Raw genomic sequence first — 25,455 nt, forward strand, 5'->3', positions numbered from 1 at the left:
GGAGAGGGAAGCATCGGAGACTACACTCAGGTTTGGTTGGGAGTTTAAAGCATTGACAGCAGCCCTAGGCTCAAGTCTGCATCCCTCTGTGCTGCGCTTGCAACCTCTTGTCTCGCACTCCATTGTGCTCCCTCTTTCTCTACCTCTGACTTGTGGACTCAGGATCTAGTAGTCACTCCATTACTGCATAGGACAGGCTCTATCTCAAACTACAGGGGTAACAACTTTCGCAGCTACATTTCTCTTCTCAGTGAGCACACTAACCAGGCACTATGGAGGCCATCAAGAAGAAGATGCAGATGCTGAAGCTGGACAAGGAGAACGCCATCGACCGCGCAGAGCAGGCTGAGACCGACAAGAAGGCAGCAGAGGACAAGTGCAAGCAGGTGAGTTGAGAAAGAGACATGCAGATGAATCTATGAAACATCACTCAGTTGACACAGTAAAATGGCACTTAGCTACAGAAGGATAAAGTGCAAGATTTAATCAAAAGCGATGTTCATAAAGGGATATCACAAGAGTTGGATGATGCTTAAATTCAAACCATGTACGGGCTCTGATGTCTCATACTGCTCTACACTCTGTAAGCCAATCTAAACATTTGTTCCATACCAGATGTATTTCGGAGAAAATTGTGTGTAATTAATCCAATGCAAATAGGTTTGATTAAAGTGTAGACCCAAATCAAAGATTGACAGTGTTAGCAAATGTATTGTTAGGGAATTGTAATAAAAGATGTGAGACCAAGTCAATCAAAGTTAATGAAAGAATCAAAGTGGACCCAGTGTGCATATGCCTGTAATGTCTGCAGCTGACCAGAGCACAGCTCAGTGGAAGTGTTTAGGTTAAATCAACAAATGAAAGATGACGTTGACCTATGAGGAAAGATTCCTTACCAACAGCCCACAGCAGCCTTGGGAGGGAAAGAGGACCGGGTGACAACTCCTTCAATGGACAACACACAGGACCACTGGGACTTGACAAGAGCAATAAAACACAGCTAAAACGGAGTATAACCTCCGATTATGGCTTTAGTTACATAGTCCAAAGATTAATGATGATCCGAGTACTTTATCCCCCAGGCTTGGACTAAACTGATGCCAACTGAAAAAAATGTATTTAAAAAAGGACAAATAGGTGCTGGATGCAGCATCGTCTTGATGGTCTGTTGACAAGGCTCAGCCCAAATCAGGATAAGCCCAGTGGTGGTCGGGGTCCTACAATTCCACAGAGATGGACCCAAGCCCCAGATCCTATTCACCCCAAGTTTGGAGGTTCGTGATGGGGCTCTGGAGAGGTATAGCTGTAGCAGAGGACCACTGGTAGACCAAGGGCGTCTGTACGGGAGTCCATCCAAGTGCCTGACATGAGTCTCCATTGCCTGAGAGAACACAGTCAACCAAGGATAGCAGCTGTATTTTTAGACAATAGGAGATGGCCGTGTGGAATCCAGCGGGATTATCAGCACTTCAGAGCCCCAAAAGCACAGAGGGGAACTCTGATTACTACTTAGCCCCCAGTGTGTGCAGGCTCTGCATGCTAGCACTTTATTGTTCTGACAAAAAAATGAAATCCACTGTCAACACCCTCAGGGAAGTTACCATGCACATTGTAGATTTCTCTCATCACTGTTGCTTTGAGCAGATTATCAATCCAGCTGCAGTTATAACTTTGTAGGCATTCATTTATTTTAATGTTTTACCATCAAATCATAGAGGTGTAACATTGGTAACATTGGGGCTGCTAAATAGGTCCCCTGAATATCAATATGGATTCTGGGTAGACACATCGGTCCTATAAATCCATAGGATAAAGTACAGGTAGGGAATAGGCAAAAGACATTGTTAGTGAGGCAGGCAAAAACATACACGGGAGGAGTAAATCGTGGGAAAAACAATACCTCCGTGATGGGGTGCAAAGAACTGAAATAAATAGTGTGTTAACGAAATACAAGTGTGCGAACATGTGAATAGAATTCAGGTGATTGGGATCTAGAAAGTGAGCTGCATTCAGGGGATCTGTTTCTTTGGTGCAGGTAAAGGCTCGAGCTTACCGGTAGGTAGTTGGCGAGGGCTCCTTGCCCAAGCACAGACGGGATAGGAAAGAACGTAATCTCGGACGTCAGCTGTTAAGGATGACCACCAGAACTTGCGTGTCAGTAGCTCCGTGGGCTGGGTGATTTCGGGATGGCCAGAACTCAGCGAGGTATGGCACCACTGCATTAGTTGGGGTCTGACGGATGCAGGAACATATGTCTTGCCTGCAGGAGTGTCGGGAGGTGCTGGGTCGTGGCATAGGGCCTCCTGGACGGCTGCTTGGATTTCCTACTGTATGGGTCCCACGACACAAGATGGAGGCAGGATGGGCTCAGGAGCTGGGTTAGAGGAAGGGGTGTCAAGTAGACGGGATAAGGAATCAGCCTTCACATTTGTCTTGCAGGGCAGATAGGTGAAGTTGATGATGAGTGCCCAACGAGCCTGTCTGGGGTTGAGCCTCTTAGCACTTAAGTACTCCAAATTGCAGTGGGCGGTGAGGACAAGGAATGGGTGATGAGCTCCCTCTAACAAGTGGCGCCACTCTTCAATAGCCAGCTTAATGGCGAGGAGCTCTCGGTTCCCAATATCATAGTTCCTCTCAGCGGGTGACAGTTTCTTGGAAAAGAAGCCACATGGGAGTAATTTGGGAGGTGTCCCGACCCGCTGAGAGAGAACCGTTCCCACGCCGACCTCCGATGCATCCACCTCCAGAACAAAAGGAAGGGTAGGATCTGGCTGCCTAAGGATGGGTGCAGAGGTGAAGAGGCATTTCAAGGTCTCAAATGCAGTAAGGGCGGTGTCGGTCCATTGGAGGGTACGGGTTTTGACTAGTGAGAGCTGAGAGAGGAGCGGTTGTGCTGCTGCAGTTCCAGAATGAACCGGCAGTAGTAGTTGGAGAATCCTAGGAGACGTTGTAGTTCCTTTACGGTGGTAGGTTTGGGCCAGTTAAGCACAGCCGTGACTTTGCCTTCGTCCATGTTGACCCCTCCTGGTGTCAGCACGAACCCTAGGAAGGGTACCGTCGTAACGTGAAAGGCACTCTTCTCAGCCTTACCATAGCAATGGTGGTCCTGTAGCCGTTGGCTAAAGTACAGGCAGGGCATGGGCAAAAGGCGTCGTTAGTGAGGCAGGCAAAAACTCTCAATCACGTGAGTAAATCGTGGGAAAGACGTGTCACAAACCAAACAATACCTCACAGGGATGGGCTGCAAAGAACTGACCTAAATAGTGTGTGATAATGACATACAGGTATGTGAACAGGTGATTAGAATTCAGGTGATTGGAATCTGGAGAGTGAGCTGCGTTCAGGGGATCTAGGTGTTTGAGAGTGTGAGCTGGAAAGTGAGCTGTGTTCAGGGGATCTAGGTGTTTGAGAGTGTGAGCTGGAAAGTGGGCTGGAAAGTGAGCTGTGTTCAGGGGATCTAGGTGTTTGAGAGTGTGAGCTGGAAAGTGGGCTGGAAAGTGAGCTGTGTTCAGGGGATCTAGGTGTTTGAGAGTGTGAGCTGGAAAGTGGGCTGTGTTCAGGGGATCTAGGTGTTTGAGAGTGTGAGCTGGAAAGTGAGCTGCGTTCAGGGGATCTAGGTGTTTGAGAGTGTGAGCTGGAAAGTGGGCTGGAAAGTGAGCTGTGTTCAGGGGATCTAGGTGTTTGAGAGTGTGAGCTGGAAAGTGAGCTGTGTTCAGGGGATCTAGGTGTTTGAGAGTGTGAGCTGGAAAATGGACTGGAAAGTGAGCTGCATTCAGGGGATTTACATGTTTGAGGGTGTGAGTTGGAAGCAGACGTTACAGATACAGCTAGATGTGTAACTGAAGGACAGAACTGAACAAAACATAAACATTCCTACCCATACCAACATATTTTCTTGTAGAAATTTGGAAACACAATCTCACATTTTATTAATTCATCAAAGAAGATAAACAAGAACGGCAACATATGATGGAAACTTGATACTAAAAACCTTACGTTGACTTTGATAAAACGGTGATATAATAAGAGTTATCATAATAGAAATATAAGAAAGCAAGATGAGTAGGCTAATATACTGAAAGAAGAAAAGACACCAATGTTTGTGAGTGTGTGCATGCAGGAGAGCTTATGTGTGTGTGTGTGTGTGTGTGTGTGTGTGTGTGTGTGTGTGTGTGTGTGTGTGCGTGCGTGCGTGCGTGCGTGCGTGCGTGCGTGCGTGCGTGCGTGCGTGCGTGCGTGCGTGAGTGGGTGGGTGGGTGAGTGAGTGAGAGAGAGAGCTAACTGCGTGTACTATTAACTAACAAACATCTGTCCTGCTCTAGCTGGAAGACGAGCTGCTGGGCCTGCAGAAGAACCTGAAGGGGACTGAAGACGAGCTGGACAAATACTCTGAGGCCCTCAAAGATGCCCAGGAGAAACTGGAACAGTCTGAGAAGACCGCCGCAGACGTGAGTGGGCAGCAAAGCACCCTGGGTAGAGCCCCTATCACACACCCACTGGGTGGTGATTGGAGGAAGGGGACTAGGAGGAGGTTGGGCGCGTGGGTTAAGTACCCTACCAGTCAAAAGTTTTAGAACACTTACTCATTCAAGGGTTTTTCTTTATTTTACTATTTTCTACAATGTAGAATAATAGTGAAGACATCAACACTTTTGAAATAACACATATGGAATCATGTATTAATCAAAAAAGTATTTGAGATTCTTAGCCACCCTTTACCTTGATGACAGCTTTGTACACTCTTGGCATTCTCTCAACCAGCTTTACCTGGAATGCTTTTCCAACAGTCTTGAAGGAGTTCCCACACATGCTGAGCACTTGCTGGCTGCTTTTCCTTCACCCTGCGGTCCGACTCATCCCAAACCATCTCAATTTGTTTGAGGTCGGGAGATTGTGGTGGCCAGGTCATCTGACGCAGCACTCCATCACTCTCCGTCTTGGTAAAATAGCCCTTACACAGCCTGGAGGTGTGTTGGGTCATTGTCCTGTTGAAAAACAAATGATAGTCCCACTAAGCCCAAACCAGATGGGATGGCATATCGCTGCGGAATGCTGTGGTAGCCATGCTGGTTAAGTGTTCCTTGAATACTAAATAAATCACAGACAGTGTCACCAGCAAATCACCCCCACACCATCACACATCTTCCTCCACGCTTTACGGTGGGAAATACACATGCAGAGATCATCTGTTCATCCACACCGCGTCTCACAAAGACATGGCGGTTGGAACCAAAAATATCTCAACCAAGCAAGTCTCCTCTTCTTATTGGTGTCCCTTAGTAGTTGTTTCTTTGCAGCAATTCGACCATAGATGCCTGATTTGTAAACATTTCTAAAAACCTGTTTTCGCTTCGGCATTATGAGATATTGTGTGTAGATTGAGGAGGAACAATATTTATGTAATCCATTTTAGAATAAGGCTGTAACTTAACAAAATGTGGAGAAAGTAAAGGGGTCTGAATACTTCCCAAATGCACTGTATATCATAGAAATCAAAAGATAATTCCACATAAAAATGTTATGGGATTTGCTGCATTGGTTTTGTTGGTAGGCCTACATTATGCTCAAATCGCCAGAATAGTCAATTGGCTACTGTCTAAAACTGCAAGTGTACATCCTCAGTGTTCACTGTAAACACTCGCCGGAAGTTTAAAAACACATTTAGCTCACAAGACATAACATTTGCTCAGTGTTTAGCAGTCTTATGGCTTGGGGGTAGAAGCTGTTCAGGCTCCTGTTGGTTCCAGACTTTGCAGCACTGGTGCCACTTGACGTGCGGTGGCAGAGAACAACCTGTCTTGGGTGGCTGGATTCGGACCATTTTTGGGGCCTTTCTCTGACACCATCAGGTATAGAGGTCCTGGATGGCAGGGAGCTCAGCCCCCCATGATGTATTGGGCCGTACTCACCACCCTCTGTATGGCCTTACAGTTGTCGTACCAAGAGGTGATGCAGCCAGTCAAGATGCTCTCAATGGTGCAGCTGTAGAACTTGAGGGCTCATGCCAAATCATTTCAGCCTCCTGAAGGTGAAGAGGTGCTATCGTGCTGTCTACACAACTGTGTTGGTGTGTGTGGACAATGTTAATTTGTTAGTGATGTGGACACCGAGGAACTCAACGCTATCGACCCGTTCCACTACAGCCCGATCGATGTGGATGGGGGCGTGCTCGCCCCTCCTGTAAGTCCGCGATCAGCTCCTTTACAATATTAAGCATTATTGGAATGGTTCCCACCTGTTGGGATGATTTATATATACACTAGATGACTGATAGGGGGCGATGTGTTGAAACCACCATGTTCCTATCTTGGCACTCTTCCACCGTTGTAAAAAATATTTTGGAAGTTATAGAAATGAATTTATTAATGTCTACATTTGTTTATGCATGTATTATATTACACACACCATTTTGTATACTTTTAAATTATATTATGTGAGCAAAAATGTTCTTAAAAGTAAAACATTTTTAGATTACTAATGCTACTGTCTCCAATACAACAAAATACTTAAAATAGATGTAATTTTGTCTTTGAAACATTTGATTGAAATACTGCACAATTTTATTCATTCCCATAGAGTACCACAGTATGTGGCATAATAACCATAAAACTTAGAAGTCAAACAGAGAAATGGCTCCAATTGTTTTTTCCACCAATCATTTTGCCTTTAAGGGATTTTAGAAACACTTAAAATTAGGTCTTTGTTTTGTGTAGGCTTACCATGGTGTGACATTTTGATTTGGGCTCCCGAGTGGCGCAGCGGTCTAAGGCACTGCATCTCAGTGCTAGAGGCATCACTACAGACCCTGGTTTGATTCCAGGCTGTATCACAACCGGTTGTGATTGGGAGTCAATTGGCCCAGCGTTGCCCGGGATTGGGTTTGGCTGGGGTAGGCTGTCATTGTAAATAAGAACTTGTTCTTAACTGACTTGCCTAGTTAAATTTAAAAAATACAAATAGCTGTGTAAATGACGGCCTACATCGGCCAAACCTGGACGACACTGTGCACCGCCCTATGGGACTCCCAATCACGGCCGGTTGTGATACAGTCTGGATTGGAAAATAATTCCTGGCTAATTCCAGAATGCTCTGTGCACTCATGTCATTTGATGAATGGAAAGGGACATCTGTTACAAAACACCAACATGTTTAATGACATTCGGTGATTGTCATTGGGTCAACACTGTTGTAGCCTGAATTAATTGATGAGTCTTGCTAACAAAGGATTATAGACATGTTATATACGTTATAGACATGTTATAGGGATATTATAGGCATTATACACATGTTATAAGAATATTATAGGCATGTGATAGGCATGTTATAGGCATTATACACATGTTATAGGAATATTATAGGCATGTTATAGGCATGTTATAGGCATACACATGTTATAGGAATATTATAGGCATGTTATAGGCATTATACACATGTTATAGGAATATTATAGGCATGTGACAGGCATGTTATAGACATACATGTTATAGGCATTACAGACATGTTATCGGCATTATAGACATGTTATAGATGTGTTATAGACATAGACATGTTATATACATTATAGACATGTCATAGGCATTATAGACATGTTATATGAATATTATAGGCATGTTATAGACATCTTATAGGAATATTATAGGCATGTTATATGAATATTATAGGCATTATAGGCATGTTATGGACATGTTATAGGCATTATAGACATTTTATAGACATATTATAGGAATATTATAGGCATTATAGGCATGTTATATGAATATTATAGGCATTATAGGCATGTTATATGAATATTTTAGGCATTATAGGCATGTTATAGACATGTTATGGACATGTTATAGGCATTATAGACATGTTATAAGAATATTATAGGGATGTTATAGGCATGTTATAGGCATTATATACATGTTATAGACAATTTGTAAGTCGCTCTGGATAAGAGCGTCTGCTAAATGACTTAAATGTAATGTAAATGTAATATTAGTTATGTGCTCTCTGAACGACTGTTCGTCAAAGAAAGGCAGTGTCTGTTTTGCCTGTGGCTAGAATGATGTTATCCTGCTGTCATTATGAGATATTATCTCTCATACCAGACCCACTTTTTCATTTTCCCAAACACAGTAGGCCTGGTGTCTGAGATCTGTAAGCAGACAGAAAGAATGAGCACCAATATTTATACAATAAACAATCTATGCAAGAAAACAATTAGCAGTAACAATACAGTTCCTGTAACACTTTTTAAAATTCTCTAACGTAAGAGATAGTGGTTTGTAGATAAAACAACAAAGTCAGATTCAACTTCAACAAGGAGACCGTATTGTTTGGGATTCCGGATATCCCAGAGAAACTCGCTGTTGTCTTGCACAGGGAGAGAGAAAGACAGAGAGAGAGGAAGTGGCTGACCAGGCACAGGAAGGCAGGACTGACATGGCAGCTCTGGGGAATTTAGGCCAGGCTTCCCATGAAAACATGCTCCTGAACACTCCGCCACATGTCATTTATTAGAGGCAACGGTCAACTCATTACACATCTGAATTAACACAGCCAAATCAGATGAGTAGGCAGATAATAACTGCCCTATAAGCCAGACAACAGCTGATTGCTAATGTTAGCCTGTGTCTGTGAGGCATTGTAAATTAACAGTATGGTGAGGTTGCCCCTAGACACTGGTCTAAGGTACATTTTCCCAGCTAATGATTTAACATCAGGATTTTAGGGAGGTTAAGCTGGTCCTAGATCAGTGCCTAGGGGGAACTCCAACCTGAAGCGTGTGGTATTTCCTTTGTGTCTGTGAGGCATGGTAACCTTAAGAGAATGGGCTGTAGATACGGGTTGAAAAGGGCTGTGGAGCAGCAGGGCAGAGCAGCAGTTCTGGAATGTCAGGAATGCAGCTAAAGCAAACAGATAGGCCCACACTCCGGTGTCTAATGAAATAAATGCTCCAAGCTTTTCCGGTGGGGAATTCACATAGGCACTCACAGAGCTGAAGCTGTACCGACCACATTTCCACAAGACACTCACCCGAGACACCATAAATCAAAACCTGCTGATTCCATCTGCTTGCTGGAGTATAGACAACTGAATCATGTGAATTGTTTTGTGTATTGCTACCCACACACATATTGATGAGGTATTCAACAATCAAGTTACAGTAACTAATACAAATAGGAGTCGCCAGAGCTACACGAAAACACCACAACATTTAGCCTAAAATCAAATGCTTTAGACTTTGATTTAACAACTGTTGATAAAACCTGGAATTTTTGTACACTGTAATAGATAATTAGAATGAACTGTTGTGAATATTGTTCAGAATAATCTCTTAAAGTTCAAGTATGAATTTTCCATATCAAACCAGAGAGAAGAGCTATTTATAGGCACTTAAAAGTGTCACATTTTAGCCTCATGTTTGCTGGACTGGATTTCCTGTTTTCCCTGTCTTTGGTGACTAAATTGAAGCCCTGAATTTGAAGAACATACATTATTTACTATGGCATTGGCAACTGTTAACGTACATAAGACTTTATAGGCTACAAAATGGATTGATTTCTTGCCATTGAAGCTGTTCATTGAATGTCCCCTTTGCCTACACCCGCAAGAATCACGCAGAACGGGAACGCCCCGCCTATCCTAAAACCGTGACCTCATCTGAATCACACTTCTCTGTATTGGAGGAACTTTCCTCATCATTCCTTCCTTTTATTTATTTATTCTCTGCCGTTCAAAACTGGAACGCTTCGCTAATGCGTTCAAACATATTTCATTCCAAAGTATATATTTGAATACTTTTTTAAAAGTTACTCTTAGTCTGAACTAAATAACCACCTGGAAAACCTATTGTCTTGGTTTATACAACTTTTCTTATTGCACTGCACTTGAGGATTTATATTCTGCTTTTTCGGTCCATTCCAAAGACTGAGTACTATTATTATATCCTGTTTGAATAGACCAAAGCAACCTTTGCACAATATTACAATTTTCGAAACCAAAAGTATTTTTTTAACGAATAGTACGAGAATGTCGGGTTTGAATTCTTTGGACGCTGTGAAAAGAAAAATCCAGTGTTTGCAGCAGCAAGCCGACGATGCAGAAGACCGAGCCCAGGTTTTACAGAGAGAACTGGATGGGGAACGAGAACTTCGGGAGAAAGTGAGACAATCGAATACTTATCTTTTTCCTCTGTCTACTTCTTTTAAAAACTTCGCTTATCTGTCCTTCTCCTCATGACCAGGTCTGCCAAAATGTTACGTTCTGTAATAGTGTGGAAGATACACGTTAATGAATTGATCTGCCGGTAATGAAGACACAATGGTCTCCAAAAAAGGCTGAATTGCTAAAGGTCCTAGCGCGTGCCCATTAATCATCAGATGTGTGCTACAGTAGGAATCATCCATCTTTGTCTTAGACAATCCACTATTGACATATTTTCAAGACCTAAATATATGGTCCTTTCCTCTCTTTGGACATTTCCTTTTCATTATAAAGGAGTACGCTGTAACTAGGCTAGGCTTAATAATAAGGCCCGATTTAGGTTTGTATGAGTCTATTGATGGAACAAGATGTTGTATAGAAAATGGGTCAATCTGGAGGGCCAGCACAAACTTAAGTTTCTTGTAAAATAGCTGTATGGTTCAAAAAGTATTTCAAATGCTGTTGCTTTTGAAATATGTCCGAATCATCAAAAAATATTTGCAATAGAATCATTAAATTGCTACTTGTGGGGGGGGCCTAATAAGAGTAGAGAGATTGAGCTGTCAGGTCTTGATTGGGAAGGCAGCAAGAGGTGAGGTAATGAGAGGATCTGGCTAAAGGAGGGGTTTCCCCTTCATTTCAGTGCAATCCATCAAAGGAAGCAAAAGAAAGAGGGATGTGAAATGGATGTTTGATGGATAGCATTGTCCTCCACGAGAGGCCCAGGATGTAAATGTGCGCGAATGGCTTCTTGGTAGTTGTTGTCAGATATAGGCCTTGTAGAGAGGCAGCTTTCATTGACATATGGTGATGCATATAGAAGAGACAGAACCTCAGGGCTCATTGGACATGAGTACTGACTCATGATTGGACAGCAGGGAGGCCATAGTGGGTCTGTGAGAAGCTTAAAAACCAGGCGTGGTGGGGGATGCATTTTCATTTCATCCCCTGAACTGACCCCAAGTCTGCAACCTGGCTGCTATTACATTCACAGTTTCTTCAGTCACAGACTCAGACCTTACATCATGTCGGTCTTCTCAGCCTCAAAGCATTTGAAATGTACCTCTTAAAGGGATAGTTTGGGATTTTGTCAATGAAGCCATTTATCTACTTCCCCAGAGTCAGATAAACTCGTGAATACCATTTTTATGTCTCTCAAGCATGAAAAAAGTTAAAGGTAGTTTCACGAACCAATGATAACTAACATTAGCGCTATGACTGGAAGAACACAGTCAGCTGGTACAGCAGATATATAGAAGCTAATGGCTAGGAGTTAAAAAAGGCTTCTGGAGTTTGTAATTCACAAAAGTTTCCAGTCATTGCGCTATCGCAAACGCTAGACAGCAACTTCCTTCAAACTGCACGCATAGGCATAAAAATGGTATCCACAAGTTCATCTGACTCTGGGGAAGTAGATAAACGGCTTCATTGCCAAAATACCAAACTATCCCTTCAAGCTCAAGCCATTAGTCTGTGTTCAAGGATGAAAAGACTTGAAGTGGTTGAGTCTTGAGTAAGCACTTGTGTGGCTAACCTCAAGGGTGTATGGGCCCATGTGTGAATAATTGGGGCAAACCAGGGTGATTTCTTGGCACAACAAACTCTTTCATTGGAACAAGCTGCACAAAAGAGGGAACATTGTTATCTTTCTTGAGGTAATGAATCTTCTTTTGAATAGTTTAAACATGGAGACTATGGGCCTAAAATGAATGCCTTGATGTTATTTTGGAGTGAAGTTGCATTCTTGTCTTGCAAGGCGTAACTTAACTTCACACGACACCCTCTGCCTTTGTTGAACCACCATGGAATGATTATCAAGAAATACTTGATGTTGTAAAAAACCATCTCAGGTAAAGCCCCACACATACAGACCAATTATACAATATATATTTATTTAGACTTTTATTGCTTTCTTAGTATTCAGGCCCACTGGACAGGGTGGTAAGGCAAGAGTCTCTAAGAGGAGACTCAGGGGATGGATGGGAGAGAGATGAACTGATAAGCAACCTTGGTTGCTGGGTGGGATGGGATGGGAAGGGAAGGGGTGGGAAGCATGGTTTCCGGGTGGGGAGGGAGGATGCGGGCGAGTGGATGGGGACTAAGGGGGGAAAGGGTCAGATTTATCTTTGTATGCATTTTGTTTGATTGTTTTTGTACTTGTAAACAAACCCCCTCTGAAAAAGGAATGTCAAAATAAAAAGTTGGTCACAAAAACAAGATGTGCTTCATTGAGGTTCTATATATTCATATCAACAGTTCTCACAGTATGTACAGTATTTAGATTAGGTTGGAGGTTCTAGGCCTACTTCGGATTATTATCCATATTCTATGTATGTAGAGGAGAGGGATGATATCTCAAGCGGAGCTAGCTTCACTCCCAGACCCTTCCTGGAGGGACTGCCTCTGGCTCGATATAAACCATAGTGCTCCAAACCACAGAGCTAGGATCAGATGACCCTACCCCCAGTCCTAGCCTTAACCATTAGGGGGATGAAACAGTATCTGACCCAGTATCAGTGGTTAGACGCAGCTTCTCTCTACTCCCTGCCCCTGAGGAACAGGCCCAGGATACTGCCTGTCGGCTCCACTCCGACACTTCCTGTGCCGCAGCTTCAGCCCACATCAGCAGGAAGATAAGCAGATGCTGGACATTTCTCCCAGGCCTGGACTCTGTGATACAGACACATCCTGATTATCTGGGGGGTCTAAAAGAGAACCCCGTTGCTATATGAAGTTGGCTACTGACTTTGGTGCTGCAAATATTTCTTATCAAAAGACTTCTCTAGAATAATGTGATATTTATAATCACTTATTATAAAAGTGTAAAGAGCAGACCACACCCAGCTAGCGCATAACATTCTGAGAACCATATGAGCGTGGTTGTCCTATGGTTATTTAGCATAAAATCTTAACATAACTTTCTGGGAATGGTGCAGGATAGTTACATGGCTTTGGAACATTCTCAGCACATTTAAGAAACTTGACAAAAATGTTTATTTTCTTGGTATTTCATTACTTTAACAGGACGTTTCCTAAAAGTTCAAACATGGTTACATTTCATTTCAATTTTGGTAATGTTCTAGACCCTTAAGAAACAACGTTCGTCTGTCGGAATTTCCGTACTTCAGCATAACGTTTCCTACAGGTGTTCTCATGGTTGTATTTAAAGTCATGTTCTCAAATTGTTCCGAGAACGTTAAGAAAACTTTACATAAAAACCACAAGAGAACTTTAATAACATTTCAGAGAACTTCTAAGAATACAAAAACATACATTCCGTTCTCAGAACGTTAAGACCATTGACATGAAAACTTTAGTAACGTTCAGAGAACGTTTTAAGAATAATGTATACAATCCATTCTCCGCATCGACAAAACTCTCTCTATCCTCTATCTTGTTAAGTGTGTTCAGGTGTGTTGGCCACACCTGATCTTAATGAGTGCTTGTTTCCTTTGAATGTTCACTTCCGTCCTCAGAACATAAAAATATATTTTTTAATTTACCCCCTTTTTCTTCCCAATTTCGTGATATCCATATATGATCTTGTTACTTCGCTGCAAATCCCCAACCCGCTTGGGAGAAGCAAAGGTCGAGTCATGCGTTCTCCGAAACATGGCCCACCAAACCGCGCTCCTTAACACCTGCCAGCTGCGCCAATGTGTTGGAGGAAACGCCATTCAACTGACGACCGAGGTCAGCCTGCAGGCGCCCGGCACACCATAAGGAGTTGTCAGAGCACGATGAGCCAAGTAAAGACCCCCCGGCCAAACCCTGCGATGCAGTGCCTTAGACCACTGCGTCACTCGGAAGGCCCCAAAAACATTCAGTTTTACTGGTCAGGATACTTATGGCTTCCTTCCCAGAACCAATGGGAAACCAAAAACGGACGTTCCCACAACTTCCAAGGAACCAAATGTGCTAGCTGGGCAGTCTATCCCTCTCACCAAGTTTTAAATAACATTTGTTTGCTTAGATCTGTATGCTTTTGACAGCCACGTAAATATACAGTAGTGAATGCCAAATAGGTCTAGATTTGTTGACTGGCCTGTCTGGTAATTAGCCACTGGTTTCCTGCCACAAATAGCACCATGATGCATTGCATGCTACGGAAAGAATTACTTCCTGGTTCCACTGAAGAAGAAAAAAAGATCTAACTTTGGACTTTCTCCATGGGAGTATCACGACTATTCAAATTTAAGTTTAACAGTAATACATTTTGGCATTCATTGGGCACAGGGCACTCCCTTGGAACTTGAAAGTACAGTATTTGAGGGAGTGGATGTTGGCTTGTACTTACAGTGTTGACCAGGGATCCCACTGCCACGCATAGTGACAGGCCTAAGCTTGTCCACTGCTTTAGACCAGCATAATATATAAACCAGTAAATAGTTTCACAGGCAGAATGTTTACTTTACCTGCTGGTACTTAACTCTCCGGTCTAAGACCCAATTGAGCTTTCACTTTCTTATTTGCATACCGGCACTACTTCCTGGTGTTGGCCAGCAACCGAGACCCTGCTGAAGCACAGGGCTTTTGTTTTGCACATGTTCTCAGACCCATAAACAAATCAGTGAGCCATCCCTACTCTGAAGCTGGCTTAAGTCAGGATGAGGAACAGGACAGGGTCTGAATGTGGCTGAAATACGATGGAGTTGACCTCTGTTCATTTAGCGTACTATTTGCATTGAAAAGGCTTGTGGCACTGCATTAGAAGCACGTGGCTGATGTTTAATATCCTGCCTTTACATATCTCCTCCTGAAATGCCTAGTTATATGAGGCTGTCTTTGTATGTCAAGTCTCTGTTAACAGATGGGATCACAACAGGACTGGACCAGCAATATAACACAGCTCCAGCCTGGAACACTTCCTTAGAAACCCAATCCTTATGCTCTTCATTACCCCACTGTCCTCAAATGAAGCAATAATTTGATTCCTGACGTGCAGTAGCCCTCGCTCCCTCTCAATGCTTATGACACTTTAGGATGAGAGTGACAACAGGCATGTGTTTTCTAATGAATGCATGTCTCACTCTCACCTCCTTCGTTCTTTGTAACTCAGTTCATAAGAGAATGGCGTTAGTGACGCCAGGGTCTTGGGTTCGATTCCCGCTGGGGCCATCAATACGAAAATGTATTCAGTCACTGTTGTAAGTCCCTTTTGATAAAAAAATTACACGCTAAATGGTATATCCCTGTCATCTTTGGCTCAGGATTTAATCATAATCACAGCCAATGAAAAGGCTCTGGTATTGATATAAAGTCTCCAAAGCGTAAAGAAAGCTGGTCGCGTGGCCACAGGGAGGGAGATAGAACTTTGTCCAGAGCAGGGGACAAAGTGAGCGATTCAGCGAGTTAGCGCTCCAGATGCTGGTGGAATATCAAGCGTATTGTAGTGAGCTGCTGGCGCTTGATAAGGATGCTGTGGCAGTGGGTTATTAGTGTCAGTGGGGCTTCGTTGTGTCATCAGCTGCCAGCTAGACTCAAACGGCCTCAATACAACAGAACACAGTCAGCTGGTACAGCAGATATATAGAAGCTAATGGCTAGGAGTTAAAAAGCCTTCTGAAGTTTGTAATTTACACGTTGAAATTTCAGATCTGATTTTCCCTTCCGAAAAAAGGAATCGACCCCAACAAAAATGTCCATTCATTATTATCCACACAATAATAAAGATCCTACATTTGTCGCTACTGATACACTTTTCATTCTATACACTATTGTTGATGTATTTAATGCCATGACATAATAATAGACATACCATTAGCATAACTTTAGTCTGTTGAGTTTCTCACTAGACATTTTCTATCCTCCATTCATAATTGGATCCTCTTATTTATATGTGAGAGAGGAAGCACTAACAGAGCACCTCCTTAGCTTGGTGTCTTTCCTTTTCCTAGCATTTTTTTCCTATGTGTGTCTCTTTTTGTGTGTATGTCTGTGCGCCATTGTGTGTGTGTGTGTGTGTGGTGTGTGCGTGCGCTCTCTAACATCTTCTTGGCACTGCACCACAAACATTCTCTCGAGTATGTTTTACCATATAAGGTGTGTGTCTCAGGCAGCCAGAGAATGCTATTTGACTACGGAAGGGCATGGCTAGGAAAAGGGAGGGAGGGAAGGAGAGAAAGAGAGAAAGAGAAAGCACTCTCCTCTGACCCTGAACTGACTGTGAGAGAAAGAGGGGAGGGAGGAAGGTCAGGATATAGTGTGGATTGGTTTCCTGTCCGTTTTCTACCATTTTCCCCTTTAAACCGACTCCATTTCCTTTCTCTCAAATAGGGTCTTTACATTTTCGTCTAAATAACAGGAATGTGCTCATGTACTGTATAGGGTGTGATGTGAGTTGTTATGACAGATAGTTGGTAATTAGCTATGATATTTGCATACTTTTCTTTGTGGTACTTTTCAGGTCTCCAGAGTATTCTTTAGCGACCATCCATATGGTATGGGCCTGGTCCATCGTTCAGCTACACAGTAAATCATCTAACTAACAATATGCTTTTCCAACCAACTCTGAGAGACTTCAGTTTTTGAATGCAAGTACCTTACATCATCATGCATCTCGAAGAAGAATGCCTGTCCACTCGACATGGCTGAATGATTTACCTTTGGAACATACTATATAACGATGTAGGATCTTTTTATAGTTTGCTATAGCAGGAAAATAATCCTGCAGCAATAGGAAATGTAAATTATTATGCAGATTTTTGTCTGAATCCTTTTAAAACCTCAAATACACTAGAACTTTTAAATTTCCTGCATTACAGAAAAGTTATCCTGCAACAGGGTGATCAAATTAAGATCCTACATCTGTAGATGGACAAGCAAGCTTTAAAACACACAGAGAATTGTCTGGGGGAGATTTCCCCACATGATAATCAACGTCTGATGTTATATAGTTTTGAGGCACTAGTTTATAATGGCTATCGCTCATTGTTTTAGTGGTAAATCCGCTAGTAAAAATATTTCTATGCTGCTGATTTTTTTGTCAACACAACAGCCATTCAACTGTTCAGGTAGCTATTGTAGCTCTATTGCTAACTGCCTGCCTGTCTGTATCAGAACGAGTTTCATAGCCACATACAGACATACATACCTAACTGACCTGCGCTCATGAATAGAATTTATGTTTGTTTTTGTGTGGAGGCTTTCTCCAGACAATTGCCTCATAACTGTATCTGTTTTTTCAGGCATCGTTTCTTTCAAACTGTCTGGCAGTTGATCTGATGTCCATACAACCCCATAAAGAAGTTAAGGGATGATGTATTATCCACAATGATTCATTTTGTGGTCACTTTATGCACCAGTTTAGAAAACGCTCAGTGTCTCGTTGGATTCAATTGAGTTTTAGCTGGCTGGCTGTTGATCCATCATTCATTTAATGGACATTTCCTGCCCGCTTCCACTGCCTCTCTAAGCACATGCTAAGCACATATTAACTAGGGAGAGAGGGGGGATGGGTGGGGTGTCAGTCAGGCCTGAAAGATAGATCGGGAGAAAGCAAAAGAGAGGCATAGAAAGGAGAGTGCTGACTAACCGCCAGGCCCTGAGCAGAGCAGGAAGCCATGTCTCTCCCACAGCCATCCCAGAGCAGAGCTGAAATATCCAGCCCATGAGAGAATGGAATGGCACTCACTCTGCACAAATAAATCCTAATTGCCCTTTTCCTCTGTCCTCTGTTAGCTCTCTCTATGCCTCACTTTCCAACAGTAACCCCCATCTCTATCTCTGTAGAGCTTCTCTTCCAGGCCCTAGGCCTGAGGCCTAGTTGTGTACGCTGGGTCTGGACATGGTCAGCCAAGGGCAGGCCTGTGGGTGCTGTATTGAACTGTGGGAGGAGTAGTAGTAGTACGACCTGAGTCAGAGTTGGCTGGAGAGCTTCCATTGTATTTGTCTGAAATCTGTGTTTCTATATTAGGCCTACTCCCTGGGAGGTGGATATGCTTATGGACTGAGAGAGGGAATAAAGGTTTGATTTTCTGTTTGCTTTCTACGAAACGGGATTGTTAATCAAGTAAAGAGGATCAAGTAAAAAATCCATCATGTGACCCACTTATTTTGTCTTAAATCAAATCAAATGGATTCCACTGAATGGAATCAGTAGTTCTGTTCGATGCTCATTCATCATTAAACCTACTGACCTTAAGACTCTTGCTTCTATCCATTTGAATGTTTCCATCTGTCTCCAATTCACTTTGTAAATTAGTTATTAATTATTTAGACACTGAATGCATGACGAATTTTACATCCAAGAACTTGGCTTGACCTTTTACTGCAGTGGGCTAAATCAGGGTCACACAGAGTGTTTCTTGTTAGTCTTAAACACATCTATTTTGAATGTATACACCTTACACATATGGTTATTGACTTAAACAAATTAAGGCAACTGTACCATGTCAGATATAGAGTTGAAATGTCTTACATTTTGAGTTTACATCCCAATATTACACTTTATATACTTCACAGAACACTGAAATATAACAAAACCTTTTGACATAGAAACACTGGACTTTCTGTTTAATTATAAAATTCGGAAAAATATTAATAACATTTCACACATGAGGCCACTAGAGGGCGATTTGGTCATTTTACTATAGGAAAGGGATCATGAAGAGGATATGGGATCTTTGTGTACTCCCCTGTCGTTGGATCCTGACACATGGTTATGGGTGACTGAGGATGTCTTTACCCCCCCATATGAAGGCTTCCATTACATTAGCATTTACATTTGAGTCATTTAGCAGACACTCTTATACAGAGTAACTTACAGCTCATTAGTGCATTCATCTTAAAATAACTAGGTGGGACAACCACATCACAGTCATAGTAAGTCCATTTTTCCTCAATAAAGTAGCTATCAGCAAAGTCAGAGGTAGTAGGGGGAGGAAAGAAAGTCAAGATCGAATGTTAGTTCACAAAAGGCATTTTTGCAGTGTGCGGAGAAGCGGTTGACATGGGAGAACTTGGGAAGGTTGAACACCAGGTGGGCAGTAGCGTTCTGGATAAGTTGTAGGGGTTTAATGGAACAAGCGGGGAGCCCAGCCAATTGCAAGTTGCAGCAGCCCAGGCGGGAGATGACAAGTGCCTGGATTACGACCTGCGCCACTTCCTGTGTGAGCTAGGATCGTACTCTTTGGATGTTGTAGAGCATGAACCTGCATGAGCGAGTCACTGTTTTGATGTTTGCAAAGATGACAGGGTGTTGTCCATGGTTACGCCAAGGTTCTCTGCATTCTGGAAGGGGGACCATTGTGAAGTTGTCAATCTGGAAGGAGAGGTCTTTGAGCGGGCTGGTCTTCTCCGGAATGAAGAGCAGCACCTTCTTGTCAAGGTTGAGCTTAAGGTGGTGGGCTGACATCTAAGCTGAGATATCTACCAAGCACGCAGAGATGAGTGTCGCCACCTGGGTGTCGGAAGGTAGAAGGAGAAAAGTAGTTGAGTGTCATCTGCATAGCAATGATAGGAGACCATGTGAGGGTACCATCCAGGGAACATCCTCTTAGCAGGATGTGCTTCTTTCTAGTACAACACATTAATGTGTCAGTGTGACCCTGATATGTGTAACCTTTGACCTCATCCCCCTCTCTTCTCCCAGGCGGAGGGTGATGTGGCGGGTCTGAACCGCAGGATCCAGCTGGTGGAGGAGGAGTTGGACCGGGCCCAGGAGAGGCTGGCCACTGCGCTGCAGAAACTGGAGGAGGCAGAGAAGGCTGCGGATGAGAGCGAGAGGTCAGTACCAGCCAGCCACAGAAACGGACATATTTATAATCTTTCACATTTTAATCTTTATATTTACAGTGCATTCGGAAAGTATTCAGACCCCTTGACTTTTTCCACATTTCATTACGTTACAGCCTTATTCTGAAATGGATTAAATAAATATTTTTCCTCTTCAATCTACACACAATACCCCTTAATGACAAAGCAAAAACAGGTTTTTAGACATTTTTGCAAATGTATTAAAAATTAAAAATAGAAATACCTTATTTACATAAGTATTCAGACACTTTGCTATGAGACTTGTAATTGAGCTTAGGTGTATCCTCTTTCCATTGATCATCCTTCAGATGTTTTTACAACTAGATTGGAGTCCATCTGTGGTAAATTTAATTGATTGGACATGATTTGGAAAGAGACACACCTGTGTATATATAAGGTCCCATAGTAGAATATTCCTGAAGGACAAAAATCTATACAGCACTCCACAATCAGGCCTTTATAGTAGAGTGCCCAGACGGAAGCCACTCCTAAAAGGCAGATGACAGCCCGCTAGGAGTTTTCCAAAAGGCACTTAAAGGCTCTATGACTATGAGAAACAAGAATCTCTGGTCTGATGAAGCCTGAATGCCAAGTGTCATGTCTGGAGGAAACCTGGCATCGTCCCTACGGTGAAACATGGTTGTGGCAGCGTCATGCTGTGGGAATGTTTTTCAGCAGCAGAGACTGGGATACTAGTCAGGATCGAGAGAAAGATGAACGGCACAAAGTACAGAGAGATCCTTGATTAAAACCTGCTCCAGAGCACTCAGGACCTAAGACTGTGACACCAACCCTATGCACAAAGCCAAGACCATGCAGGAGTGGCTTTGGGACAAGTCTCTGAATGTTCTTGAGTGGCCCAGCCAAAGCCCGGACTTGAACCCGATCGAACATCTCTGGAGAGACCTGAAAAGAGCTGTACAGGAACACTCCCCAGCCAATCTGCAGAGAAGAAGGGGAGAAAGTCACCAAATACAGATGTGCCAAGCTTGTAGTGTCATACCCAAGAAGACTTGAGACTGTAATCTCTGCCAAAGGTGCTTCAACAAAGTACTGAGTAAAGGGCCTGAAAACGTATGTAAATGTGATATTCCAGTTTGTTATTTTTAATACATTTGCCTCAATGTCTAAAAACCTGTTTTTGCTTTGTCAAGGCTGTCATTGTAAATAAGAATTTGTTCTTCACTGACTTGCCTAGTTAAATAAATGATGGGGTATTGTGTGTAGTTTGAGGGGAGAAAAAAAACGACTTCATTTGTTTTCGAATAAGACTGTAATGTAACAAAATGTGGAAACAGTCAAGGGGTCTGAATACTTTCCAAATGCACTGTGTATGCCATTTTCCATTCGATAGTACCAGGCACATGTGGCTTGCTTTGACATTTTTTTTTATTGTTATAGGTTTTGATGCCATGTCCATTGTTAGCAAATGACCAGCCCCTTCAATAGCGTACTGAAAGCAATATTTCCGGAAAGCCATCTTGAATGTGTAAAACCATTCAATGTGCCTCCATATTGGGTGGGCTGTGTAAATGATACTTGAAATTGATTGTATCTTGGGTGTTGCTGACATTACTGTGTGTCCTGTCCTATCAGAGGCATGAAGGTGATCGAGAACCGGGCCTCCAAGGACGAGGAGAAGATGGAGATGCAGGAGATGCAGCTAAAGGAGGCCAAACACATCGCTGAGGAGGCCGACCGCAAATACGAGGAGGTGAGACTTCACATGGTCCCATAGAGTTTGTTCTGTCTGGGGTATAATCCATTCATAGAAGTATCCCTTAACATACTCATACTGTTCCACTAACATGTTTATCTCTCTACCTTAGGTGGCCCGTAAGCTGGTAATCCTTGAGGGAGAACTGGAGAGAGCTGAGGAGAGGGCCGAGGTCTCAGAACTGTAAGTGCAGCCTCCTACACTAAAATAAGAGGGTAAACAAAGGTTCTTGAAATGAACATGTGAAGATCCTTCCAGTATTGTGTATCTAAGTATTGAGATGCCAATGCTAAGTACTTTTCTTCCTTTATTCCCCGGTAGTAAATGCAGTGATCTGGAGGAGGAGTTGAAAAATGTGACCAACAACCTAAAATCCCTAGAAGCCTCATCTGAGAAGGTCAGTGTGCATACTATTACATCATACAAGTAAATACAGCCAACTACTGATGAGTGCAAACTCCGTTTAAGTGCAGTGTAGATCACCAGTCCCAATTCAAATACATAATTTTTTAAAAACCTATTCTGGATATCTGCATGTTTTGGGTAAGTGCATCCACTTAAGTCAGTCCCAAATCATTAGTTGACATGGCAGACATGAAAGCAGAGTTCACACACTTTTATCTTCAAAGACATCTGCACAAAGATCTTGGTGTCACCTGACAAATTGGATGTTGATTTCTTTCTGATAATGTTGATGGAACAGGAAGGTGTAATAGCCCTGGACCAAAACAGACCTTTGTCTGCATTCCTACCTAGCCAGCTTAGTGCCAGTCACGCCACATGAATCTCCCTCAGCCACTTAAGCAGTTGCCCGGTGCTGATTAAATCACTGCCCTTCTCATGGTTGGCATCACAGCACGATGTGTTCCTTATACCCATGCTAACACACAGCCAGTTTATCAAACCTGAAGAGTTGTATTTAGGGTTGCAAAGCTACCTGTAATTTACAAAAGTTAGTAATTTTGGTAATTAACAGAAAATATGTATCGGAATTTTGGTAATTTATACTTGAATAACTTAAAACATGTTTTATTCATATAGTATTCATTTTTTATATATGTGTCCATATTGTTCATGAGTTTCTTATTAGATAGACCATATGGTTCAAGAGAAAATGGCCAAATTAATGAAAAAAGCATCTAATCAACACTGGCATTATTTTCTATAAATTCTGCAACTCTTCCAACTATTGACATTTTTCACAACTGTCACTAGTTTGACGCCAAAACATTAGCAAATACATATTGAAATAGTAAAATAAAGGTTTGTAAAAAGATGAAGGATAGTTCATGTTGAAACCCTCCTATTAAACACCAATGGTATTCAAGAAGTTGATGGTTTACATTTAGGATAATGTTTTACAGCTTTGTCATTCAATTTTTTATTTTAAAATCATCTTATTTAATTATTTAATATATTTTACATGTGATGAGGCATTACAGAGCTAAGAGATTATTACAGACACCTGTGATAATCTTAAATACCCAAAAGGGCCACTAAATGTTTGTGATAAAAACATTGAAATATACCAAATGTTGGTAGTTTACTTTTAAACTTAGAAAGTTTCCAGTAATATACCCTCCCTTTGCAACCCTAGTTGTATTACAGCGAAGCATGGTTGACAAACAGTGCCGCAAGAGCATCGCTGTCTATGCACTTTCATGTCTGTCTGTTTCTGTACTCGTTTCTGTCTCTGAGGTGAATGGTCTGACATGTTCAAGATTTCAGAGCTTGCCTGGAACAGACTTTGTCTTGTATTTTGACAGTACTCAGAAAAAGAGGACAAGTATGAGGAGGAGATCAAGGTTCTTAGTGACAAGCTGAAGGAGGTAAGCAGCTGCTGGCATCTTATTGGATTCTTAGTTCATACAGTAGTAAGCCAATTTGCTCCATGTCAAAACGGCGTCCTGTTCCGACACCCTCCTCCCTGTGTGTCCCTCAGGCTGAGACTCGTGCAGAGTTTTCAGAGAGGACAGTGGCCAAACTGGAAAAGTTCATTGATGACCTGGAAGGTATGAGTGCTAAAAACGCTGTTGCAAACTGCTCTATGGCATTTCGATAGAAGAGAACGTAAACGTACCTTAGTGTGGAGAGAAAGTTCCTGTAAATTAGACATATTTTATTGCAGAAGATTAAACTATATATTTTGAAAATAACCGTTTTATCATTGTTCTCAGTTGCATCTCAGACTTATAAAGCTGAGTTGCTCAAATAAGAACATTCCATGTCAGTAAATTAGTAAAGATGTCGAGCTTGTTCCGTATTCCCCATTGTATGTCATTTCCTTGGTCAAGAGGTCTGGATATTTAATCCTCTCCCTGAGCAATGAAACAACATCTTATTATGCACAGTTTCACATTGACATGGTCCCAGCTAAAAATAAAAAAATTCAACTAGCTGGAAATATTTCTCTAGAAGAAAGGGTACCCTGCCAAACGTATGGAAACTTCTCCGACAAGCTAATAAAACACACTGCCTTGGTCTCCAGTGTAAAGAAATATGTAGGCCCATTTTCTACTAACCAAAGAGCACCTATTTTGGTGTCTGATGTCTGCACTAAGAACAGAGTGCTCAAATTCCTTTAAGATCAGCATTTTTGGTCCTAGAGCCAGATGAAATGGGTTTACCGGTATGAAGTCCGTTTATGGAAACCTTGATATAGGCTTAAATGCTTAAGGTAGTCATCTCTTGCCCCCCCCCCTCCCCCGCAAAAAAAAAAGATTTGCAACATATTTCAATTTTAGAATGCTCACAGGTAGACTAAGATGTCTTATTTTTCTGGCATATTCTCTTCTTTCATTTTTATACTGTATGACTTTTCTCTTTTGCATCCACTGACCTGTCCTCTCTTTCTCTTCCCTCTCTTTTTGCCACCATTTCCTTTTTGATTCCCTGTCCTGTCCTCCACCTCTCTCGGCTGCTGATTTCCTTGTGCCTTACCTGTGCTACTTCCTGCTGCCCTTTGACCTCCAGATGAACTTTATGCTCAGAAGCTGAAGTACAAGGCTATCAGCGAGGAGCTGGATCATGCCCTCAATGACATGACCTCCTTGTAGACATTTCTTTCTGCCGGCCTCCTGCTGCCTCCAGGATGTCTGTCCCTCCAGGGTGTCTGTCCTCTCACCCTTCCCACTTTAGGCTATTGTGTCCTGGGGTTAGCCTCCTGAAATACCCTTTCTCCTTTTCTCTGTGCCTTCTGTCCATCTCACTGTGTAATGAAACTCATTAAAAGCTAACTATCTCAACTATCCTTCTTTAATTAAATAGTTTTGATATTACAATCTTTATAATAGGATAAACAACTGTTTTAAGAAGGTGAGAATTTATGGAGTGTGGCATGCATTCACACTGAGTGTCCCTCACATGCTTTTTACATAACATTTGTCACGCAACTCCATACATTACTGTCATCAGTTTTATAAATGCAAATCTGCCTTTTGTTTTGGGTAGTGTTCTTTAGTGTGGTTGTGTTTTGCATATTGAACAACTTAACAGTATGTAAAATCAATCAATCAAATGTATTTATAAAGTCCTTTTTTACATCAGCTGATGTCACAAAGTGATATACAGAAACCCAGCCTAAAACCCTAAACAGCAAGAAATGCAGATGTAGAAGCACGGTGTCTAGGAAGCAGCAGTTGTACATCCTGTATAGGAATGGCTTTGGATTATGTGTAGAATATTATTTACCAAACCTAAGGAGAATGAATTCATATTAATCAACTGTATGATGGTCCTGTCATGTGTGGTTTCATTCTATATGTCTTCAATATGTCTTTATTTTATTTATTTTT

General features: G+C 42.2%; 1 protein-coding gene across 3 annotated transcripts in view; it reads left to right on the plus strand.

Annotated features, from left to right (window-relative positions):
• LOC115109214 (tropomyosin alpha-4 chain-like) overlaps positions 1–25,455 on the plus strand; it is a 27,477-nt gene continuing 2,022 nt past the window's right edge. The window contains exons 1-9 of one of the 3 annotated variants that reach the window (XM_029633901.2): positions 1–386; positions 4,323–4,448; positions 19,781–19,914; positions 21,541–21,658; positions 21,774–21,844; positions 21,983–22,058; positions 23,428–23,490; positions 23,604–23,673; positions 24,635–25,427. In XM_029633901.2, the coding sequence (XP_029489761.1) occupies positions 273–386; positions 4,323–4,448; positions 19,781–19,914; positions 21,541–21,658; positions 21,774–21,844; positions 21,983–22,058; positions 23,428–23,490; positions 23,604–23,673; positions 24,635–24,717 (855 nt within the window). In that variant the 5' untranslated portion in view covers positions 1–272 and the 3' untranslated portion in view covers positions 24,718–25,427. Of the gene's footprint in view, positions 387–4,322; positions 4,449–9,644; positions 10,147–19,780; positions 19,915–21,540; positions 21,659–21,773; positions 21,845–21,982; positions 22,059–23,427; positions 23,491–23,603; positions 23,674–24,634; positions 25,428–25,455 lie in introns of those variants that run through there. The other 2 variants (XM_029633897.2, XM_029633898.2) reach the window with 2 other exon arrangements.

Source organism: Oncorhynchus nerka, linkage group LG25 (genome assembly GCF_034236695.1).
Source record: "Oncorhynchus nerka isolate Pitt River linkage group LG25, Oner_Uvic_2.0, whole genome shotgun sequence".
NCBI lineage: Eukaryota > Metazoa > Chordata > Actinopteri > Salmoniformes > Salmonidae > Oncorhynchus > Oncorhynchus nerka.